Source organism: Triticum dicoccoides, chromosome 7B (genome assembly GCF_002162155.2).
Source record: "Triticum dicoccoides isolate Atlit2015 ecotype Zavitan chromosome 7B, WEW_v2.0, whole genome shotgun sequence".
In the NCBI taxonomy this organism is placed as follows: Eukaryota; Viridiplantae; Streptophyta; class Magnoliopsida; order Poales; family Poaceae; genus Triticum; species Triticum dicoccoides.
In genome coordinates, this window is record NC_041393.1 from 485,509,347 (window position 1) to 485,518,898 (window position 9,552).

Below are 9,552 nucleotides of genomic sequence, written 5' to 3' on the forward strand. Positions count from 1 at the left end.
ACGCTACAAAAGCGTGGGCTCGGCCTTCCTTTTGGGTGGGCTAGGGGGAGAACGGCGTTTCACGTGTCCAGACTCCTGCAAACCTCCCACATGTTTGTCTCCGATTTGCGGGAGAAATCACGTATGAACCACTCCGTGGATCGATGCATGTCGATGTTGGATGGCTTCCGCGGTCCGGACAGCGCGGTCCGGACGGTTGCGGGAGGTTTGCGGGTCGGCGTTGGAGATGCCCTCGCATAGCATACCGTAGAAACAAACGCTATATGTCGCTGCTACCCCTGTTTCATGGTTTTCGTATATTAATATTTTTCTTTTTATAATAAAGAAGAGTATTCAATTGGGTCGGTCTGAAACATTTTTCTCCTTCCTAGGAGCGGCTCCAGCAATTAGGGTTTCCCCGCCTCCCGCCGGCATCGGCGCCGATCTACCTCGTGTTCTGTGGCCTTAGGGCCATGGAGGCACGGTGGATCTCGTCCATCGTCCATGAAAGGGCTCCTGGTCCCTTTTAAGTGTATTTTAGTTTGTTTAGGGTTTGTATCCTGCTTAGAAAGGCGAGGCGCCGACGACTCCTTGAAGATGAAATAAAATTCTCCCTGCCTAGCCCTTGTCTCAGGGGGGCGTCTAGCGTCGTCGGAAGGTATATGGAGGTGTGTCTCTGACGGATCTCACGGGATCCGATCGATATTTGTCTTTGGTGGATCTACTTGGATCTGTTTTTCGTTTGTCTCGGTTCATGTGTCTACATGTTAAATCTTTTCGTTCTACGCTTCTCTTCATTGATTATGGTTGTTATTCTGGTGCGCTGGTCGTTTGGAGGATTAGCACGACAATTTTTCGACTGTCTACTACAAAAGGTTTGCAGGGCTGTGACGAGAGAGGGCGATGAGGAAGACACGTCTTTTGCTCATTCCAGTGCTTGTAGTCGTAGGCAGTCTACCAACATAGATATAGATTAGTTCCTTTTACTTCTCTTTTTTTTACACTCGCAATGATATGTTTGCTAAATACTACTAGATCAGAAGTTTTTTCAAAGAAAATGAGTACGCAGCATGAACGCCAGCCGACCGGGTCGTATATGATTTTTCTCGCAGAAGTCAAGGTTCAGCGCGAGCACGAACCGAAAACCGAGCAATGGCCACATCCGGAGTGAGAAGACGACAAAAGGTGGTTGGAGTCTTCGAGGTATGATGAAATTGGGCGTCGTCGTCCTTCCAAATTTAGGATAAGCCGTTGCAGAAGCTTCCCAAGACTTAACTCTCCAAAAGGATTCTTGTCTTGTCCAGCACAGAGCAAAGCAGACCGCCTCCGTTTGCAACGACGGCCCTCTTTGATACTCTAACTCAATTAGAGGTTAGAGTTAGATTCTAACCTTAAATTAACCCTGAACTAACTCTAACCAAAGATGTGTTTGGATGGCAGGGTTAGATGGAGCACGGATACGGCGAGGCGCTTTTACGGGCAGTGCGAGAGGGAGGGAGGGAGAGGACGAGAAGTTTCGAAAAAGTGGGAAGGATATGATGCAGGAAGAGCGAGTGAAAAATGTGTTTTTTAATGGCCCCGAGAAGAACTAACCCGAATAAGCACCTCTTGGGTGGGTTAGATTTTTTAGACGAGTTAGATGCATCTAACGCAAATTAATCCTCCTGTTTGGATACTTTTGGATTAGTTGAGTCCAAACTAATCCAAACAGGACCGACATGTTTAGAAGACCTATCTCAATGTCCTAGCTGAACAAAACAAACGGGAAAACGGCACCCATTGGTCGGTGTAAAACAGCTCCAGAATCCTCTCACTGGCGATCGACATCTCGTCTCGTGGCAGACAAAATCGAAAACAGAACGGGCATCTTATCATTGAGCTTTGTTCATTGCAACGATCTTTCTGGACTCGTTTAACCATCATTTTCTTACATGGGTGCTATGCAAGCTCGAGTCATGGCGCAAAAAGGCGCAGCCCTCGCAGACGCACACATACCTTTATATACACTATTCATGGTTCTGTACATACGCTCAGGTGATCAGATCTCTAGGAGGCATGCAGCCTGCACGTGCCCAGAGAACTCCGGCGGTGCGGGGGCGCGTGCCCAGGACGCGGCCTTGCCGGCCTCGTCGCGCAGCATGTACACGGTCTGGTCGCCTCCGTGGCAGCCTGAGCCGATCACCACGACGCGTCCGCCGGGGATGGCGGAGACTGTCGAGGCGGTACGGGCGTCCTCCGGCACGGACGCCACCGTGCGCCAGCCCGCCGAGGCGCCGGCGTCGCGCGCCACGAGGTTCCCGTCGCGAAGCATGTACATGCGCTCCGCTCCCGGCGCCACGCAGCAGGTTCTCGGGCACGTTCCGTCCTCTAGCAGGCTCTCCTGGACGGTGGCCCAGGCCGCCGTCGCCGGGTCGAAGGCCTCGGCGGAGCCAGCGAACCGCCCCTGCGCCTGCGTCGGGTACCCGCCGACGACCAGGAACTTGCCGCCGACGCAGAGCCCGCGCGGCTCGTCGCGCTCCTCTGCCATGTCCGGGAGCGCGGCCCACGCGTCGGCGTCCGGGTCGTATGCCAGCGCCGACGGGAGCGCGTTCTTCTCCTCGTCGTGCCCGCCGGCGACGTACACGACCCCGCGGACGGCCGCGGTGGCGAAGAAGGACCGGCGCGGGCCCGGCATGGGCGCCCCGCGCCGCCACGCGCCTGTCAAGAAGTCGTACACGTACACCGAGTCGGTCGGCGCCCACGACTCCGGGTCCCACCCGCCGACGACCACCAGCCGCTTCCTCCCCTGCGCGCCGTCCACCGCAGCCACCTGGCAGAACAGGGGCAGGCTCCCGGTCGTGCCGGGCAGCACCGGGAGCGGAGCCCACCGCCCCTCCACGGGGTCCAGCAGAACCATCCTGTAGTTGTTCGCGGGTCCGCCGTTGGCCGCCGACGCCGACGCGTGCTTCTGCGCCGGGCCCGGCTCGACGTGCTCAGGCTGCGCCTGGACCATGGCGACCACCGGGCGCGCCAGCCCCTCCGCGCGGCGCAGGCGGCCGTAGTCCGGCGACTCGACCTCCTCCTTCCACTGCCGCGAGATGCGGCGCACCGCCGGCAGCTGGTCGAAGCCCACCCGGATGAGGCACTCCCTCGCCACCTCCTCCGGCAACCCTGGAATCAGGTCGCTCATTGCTGACGCCTCAAAGCAACTGCTCATTAATGAACTCGGAATGATTTCAACAAGAAACGATTGAGTGAGAGCTTGCTTGATCTGCTCCGTGCGAGAGCTGCGTGCTGATGATATTCTTGTGTGCGGCGAGTGGCGGGAGTGGCGCGCCATATTTATACGGGGTATTTGGGGAGCCGAGCAGAGGAAATCGGCAGAGGAAACAGAGGAGTCGATAGAATTGCTCATCTTCTCTTCTGGGGGTGTGCGTGTGGGCCCGGGACGGTTTGGAGCTTATCGTCGCGTACTTGCGCGGGGCGGATTCTTCCAGATCTTTTAGCGGCGTCGCGGTCTGCGAAAGGGACGACAGTGTCGTGGTGCAGTAAGCGATCCGTATGTGGTATGGCGGCGGTGCAAGGGAAGGGATAAGATGGATTTTCTCAAGGTTTTTACCACTTGCCATCCTCCTGGATCTTATTTGCACCATACGCCTAGCAGAAGCTCTCTTTTTTGGTAAGGTTGCAACCCAGTATCTGACACAGATTTGTGTCAATCAAACGTTTGAATGAAATCTCGATACAGATGGAGAAGTGGAGATGATACGAGGCGTGCGGTGTTTTGAAGCAAACGATATCCCTGCAAAACGTTTAGCAAGCGAATTTCAAATGACGTCTCCTTCGAACAAAGCAGCTGCCGTGCCAAGCCGAGCTGGTCTGCCTATGGGTCTCCAAGCCGTGGCGCCGGGCAACCATTGCGCAAGGCCCACGCTGGCCTGAAAAATCCGTTCACCGGTGCATGATTACCTTGTCGGCTTGTCCTGTTCCGAACGGATAGATTCTCCGTCCGAGTCAGCCGCGGCTCACGGTTCCTGTTACCGGCAGCAGCAGTTTCCGCCGCACTCCATCGCGCCGCAGCTCGCAGCTGATTTTTATTTTTAAAAATTTTGAGTACTAATAAAACACTGACATCGGCCCACGTGTGCGGTCCGGATGAGATAGCCATGGAGTTTATGATTTTTATTCGGAAATGTTAACGCCCACACGTGTGGGCATTAGCCAACTCACCCACACGTCTCCATCACCGTCCAGTAACTTCTGCACGAATCTTGGCACGAATTAGCTGATTTTGTATGCCACGTAGGACAACTCGTGTGTGTGGTGTGTGAGAGAGGTCGCCCATACATCCGTTTTACCATACGGAGTGGCTGGTGTGTGGGCGTTCAGCAGTTCGCGCCACACGCCACTTTGCACGCGCACACAAGGGCTAGTGTGTGGGCATTTGCCATCTCGCTCACACGTCCTTCTCCTCTCCCACACCCAAGCTGCTAGTTGCCATGTGTTTTCGCAGCGCACATGGCAACTGCCCCTAGTGTGCTTTATAAGCAGGTGGCAACTCTCTTTTTTTTACCCGAGTTGCCATGTGTTTTTGCAGGGTACACGGCAACTGCCTAGTGTGCATGTAAGCAGATGGCAACTCTCTTTTACCGAGTTGCCATGTGTTTTTGCATGGTACATGGCAACTGCCCCAACGTGCACGTACATGGCAACTGCCCTAACGTGCACGTAAGCAGATGGCAACTCTTCCTTTTTACATGGCAACTGCCCTAGCATGCTTGTGAGCACATGACAACTCTCTCAACTGCCTAGTGTTAGTATGTGGCAACTCCTAAAATTATGAAATCATGGCAACTACATTAGATCAGACCATACATGGCAACTGCAGTTGAGCAACCATGGCAACTGCAGTTGTCCGACATGGCAACCGTAGTTCAGCGACATGGCAACTGCAGTTAAACGAACATGGACGAGGGTCTGGACCATGGCAACTACGGGCGCACGGTGGGCGTCACGCGTGGCATGCGGGACCAGGAGGGTACGAGGCCTGACATACGGGCGTGTGGGCGTTATCAACTTCGCCCACACACACGCATGTGAGAGGGTTCGGGAGGGAAAAAAAGAGGTGTGTGGGCATTAGTTGTTTTGCCCACACGTAGATGTGTGGGGTGGTTGCTGTCCATGCCACACGAGGCGTGTGGCACAACTATCCGATACACCACACGTGTGGCAGTTATCGGGACCCTTTTTATTAACACTTAGTACATCTGAGATGACGCGTGGCCTTTGGTGTTAGAGAAATAGTACAATGATTTGGCTCTCGCCGTTAATGTGTCGGAAGCTGCACAGTTCACAAGTCGGAGCGTCGCGCTGCCAGCCTCGATCCCGTACGTCCGTCGTCGTCACGAGACCACGAGAGCTGCAGCCTGCAGGCCCGCACCACGCGTCCGAAGCTGCATGGTTTTCTCATTCCTGGCGAAGTTCCGTGTTTTCCGCTAAGAGCAACTTCAAGGGGGGCAACCCAACCGGATGGTGCTTTTATCCATTTTTATTTGTTTGGATCGACCGTCCGCCTAACGTGTGTCCTGTTTTAGATTTGGGTCGGCAACTCGTCGATCCATTTCATGTCCGCACGAAGATCATCTCAGCAGTCATGTCGCCGCCCGAAGCTCATACCGGCATCATGCCAGCGTCGGCATACAAATACCAGCTTCAAAATAACACCACACAGTTCATGTTGGCGCACTCGCTAGCGGCTGGCACACATGCCAGCACACAAAAAAGGATGGGACTTGAGTTCGACCACGCCATCGCGGCCCCGTGGTCATGCCAGCACACCTGTCGGCATACAAAAAAAGATGGCGCTCGCCGCAATAGGGCAATCGTCGTCGAACTTGAGCATGTCGGCCTGCATCTTATCGAACCACGACCTCTTCCTTGGCGACACGGTGTTGAGATCCACCTTCATGATCTCCACCCCGGTCATCATGCTCGCAAGAGCCACTTCTTTCGCCTTGGTCTTCGCGTTGGCGGCCTCGATCTCTAGCATCTTGGCTTGCTTCTCCGCCTCCATCTCAAGCATCTTGGCTTGCTTCTCCGCCTTCATCTCAAGCCTCCTCCTTTGGATCTTCATGAAGGCGTTCATTTGTTCTTCTTTGTATCGTCGGCGCTCCTCCTCCCTTGAGTCCTTCTTGCTCATCATGCCCTCCACGCTACCGATCAAGGCATTGGACGCCGCATCCCACTTGTCTTCCTTTTTGGAGTTGGTCTTCCTCCGCGGCCGTGCCTTCTCGCCGTCCCCAACCTCCTCCATGGCTTGCTTCCTCCCACGCGACTTGAGGGTGGCATATTGCGCCTTGAACTTCTCCTCATCTTTAATGACCCTAAAGCAATGGGAGAGGTTGAAGGACTTGCCATTGTGTTGGACCTTGAATGCCTTCAAAGCTTGAAATGCCTACAAATGTATTTCATGCAAGCATACTAGCAAAATGGTATGCAAATGAACACGCAAGCATAAACGGAATAACACAAAAGAGGGTGGCTTGCTAGCATACCATGTCTTGCATGCCGATGCCGCTCAAGGCGCGGGCCTTGACGCTCTCAAGAGTGGCACAAAACTTGTTGCACTCTTGTTGAATCACCCTCCATCGCTTCAAAATGGACACCCACCCGCGCGTGCTTACTATTTGGTAAGGCGGAAATTTCTTGCGCTCATGGAACTTACGGTGGACACGAATCCAAAAGGTTGATGCCTTTTGTTCGGCGCTCGTCTTGGGGTCTTGCCCAACATCTCTCCAACACTCACAAAGAAGCTTGTCCTCGGCTGTCGTGTATGCATTGGTCTCGCCCCGACGGCTTGGTTGGCGAGCTCATCCCCGAACAAAGGCTCCACTTCAATGTCGCACTCGTCCTCTCCCTCTTGCCCGTAGTCCTCCGAAAACTCGTGGTCGAGTGGGAAGCCATCCAGGTCCAGGCCGACCTGATTATGCATGAAGGCCGCCTGATCTTGATCAAAGGTGGACGGCGTGAACACCCGTCGGTTGTCCTGGCTTTGTGTCTCGTCAAGGTTGTAGCCAGCTACGGCGGCACCGCCAGCGGCCGGCGTACCACCTCGAAGATGATGTTCTGCATGTAGTCGTCGTCGCCGGAGGACGGCATTCCGTCGAGCAGGTTGCGTGCGCCCGGTAGCACATCGGCTGGCATGTACAGCGCGCGTTTCCTCCCGCCTCTGGATGACGAGCCACCGGTGTGGCATTTAGGTTGATGGGCGCGGGCGTGGAAGGTGCCACCACGTTCACCTCGGGCGAGCACTCCCCGAAGAGGCGGGAGACCTGCGGGTAGACGTGGAAGCCTGGCATCGGGATGCAAGCCGACGCGCGGGGCGAGTCGGGCAGCACCATCCGAGGGAACGCGGATGAGCCTGTGCTGGCCACGGCGGCGTTGCCAAGGCCGTGCTGGCTAGGGTTTAACCCTAGCATATAGACGCCTCCCTCGTTGTCGCCACGACGCCGGGCGTTGGTGACCTCCTGCTGCGCGGCGGCGGCGGCCGCCGCGATGGCTTCTGAAGGAAATATTGAAGGAAATATGCCCTAGAGGCAATAATAAAAGTTATAATTTATTTCCTCGTATCATGATAAATCTTTATTATTCATGCTAGAATTGTATTAATCGAATACATAATACATGTGTGAATACATAGACACATCATTTCACAAATCACATACCTTGATAAAATTTTGAAAAGGTTCAAAATGGATCAGGCAAAGAAAGGGTTCTTGCCCGTGCTTCAAGGTGTGAAGTTGAGTCAAACTCAATGCCCGACCACAGCAGAAGATAGAGAGAAAATGAAAGATGTTCCCTATGCTTCAGCCATAGGCTCTATCATGTATGCAATGCTGTGTACCAGACCTGACGTATGCTTAGCAATAAGTTTGGCAGGGAGGTACCAAAGTAATCCAGGAGTGGATCACTGGACAGCGGTCAAGAACATCCTGAAATACCTGAAAAGGACTAAGGATATGTTTCTCGTATATGGAGGTGACAAAGAGCTAGTCGTAAATGGTTACGTCGATGCAAGCTTTGACATTGATCCGGACGATTCTAAATCGCAAACCGGATACGTGTTTTTATTAAACGGTGGAGCTGTAAGTTGGTGCAGTTCTAAACAAAGCGTCGTGGCGGGATCTACATGTGAAGCGGAGTACATAGCTGCTTCGAAAGCAGCGAATGAAGGAGTCTGGATGAAGGAGTTCATTTACGATCTAGGTGTCATACCTAGTGCATCGGGACCAATGAAGATCTTCTGTGACAATACTGGTGCAATTGCTTTGGCAAAGGAATCTAGATTTCACAAGAGGACCAAGCACATCAAGAGGCGCTTCAATTCCATCTGGGACCAAGTCCAAGTGGGAGACATAGAAATTTGCAAGATACATACGGATCTGAATGTTGCAGACCCATTGACTAAGCCTCTCTCACGAGCAAAACATGATCAGCACCAAGACTCCATGGGTGTTAGAATCATTACTATGTAATCTAGATTATTGACTCTAGTGCAAGTGGGAGACTGAAGGAAATATGCCCTAGAGGCAATAATAAAAGTTATTATTTATTTCCTCATATCATGAGAAATGTTTATTGTTCATGCTAGAATTGTATTAATCGGAAACATAATACATGTGTGAATACATAGACAAACATATAGTCACTAGTATTCCTCTACTTGACTAGCTCATTAATCAAATATGGTTATGTTTCCTAACCATAGACATGTGTTGTCATTTGATTAACGGGATCACATCATTAGGAGAATGATGTGATTGACATGACCCATTCCGTTAGCCTAGCACTTGATTGTTTAGTATATTGCTATTGCTTTCTTCATGACTTATACATGTTCCTGTAACTATGAGATTATGCAACTCCCGTTTACCGGAGGAACACTTTGGATACTACCAAACTTCACAACGTAACTGGGTGATTATAAAGGAGTACTACAGGTGTTTCTGAAGGTACATGTTGAGTTGGCGTATTTCGAGATTAGGTTTTGTCACTTCGATTGTCGGAGAGGTATCTCTGGGCCCTCTCGGTGATGCACATCACTATAAGCCTTGCAAGCAATGTGACCAATGAGTTGGTTACGGGACGATGCATTACGTAACGAGTAAAGAGACTTGCCGGTAACGAGATTGAACTAGGTATTGGATACCGACGATCAAATCTCGGGCAAGTAACATACCGATGACAAAGGGAACAACGTATGTTGTTATGCGGTTTGACCGATAAAGATCTTCGTAGAATATGTAGGAACCAATATGGGCATCCAGGTTCCGCTATTGGTTATTGACCGAGAATAGTTCTAGGTCATGTCTACATAGTTCTCGAACCCGTAGGGTCCGCACGCTTAAGGTTACGATGACAGTTTTATTATGAGTTTATAAGTTTTGATGTACCGAAGTTTGTTCGGAGTCCCAGATGTGATCACGGACATGACGAGGAGTCTCGAAATGGTCAGGACATAAAGACTGATATATTGGACGACTATATTCGGACACCGGAAGTGTTCCGGACGTTTTCGGAGAAAACCGGAGTGCC

The 9,552-nt window shown here is 52.3% G+C and overlaps 1 protein-coding gene across 1 annotated transcript; it reads right to left on the reverse strand.

Annotated features, from left to right (window-relative positions):
- Positions 1 to 1,829: 1,829 nt before the first annotated feature.
- Positions 1,830 to 3,365, reverse strand: LOC119339837 (F-box/kelch-repeat protein At1g80440-like). Its single transcript, XM_037611734.1, has one exon. It carries the CDS (start codon positions 3,296 to 3,298, stop codon positions 2,018 to 2,020), a length of 1,281 nt encoding a protein of 426 aa, XP_037467631.1. The 5' UTR covers positions 3,299 to 3,365; the 3' UTR covers positions 1,830 to 2,017.
- Positions 3,366 to 9,552: the final 6,187 nt, after the last annotated feature.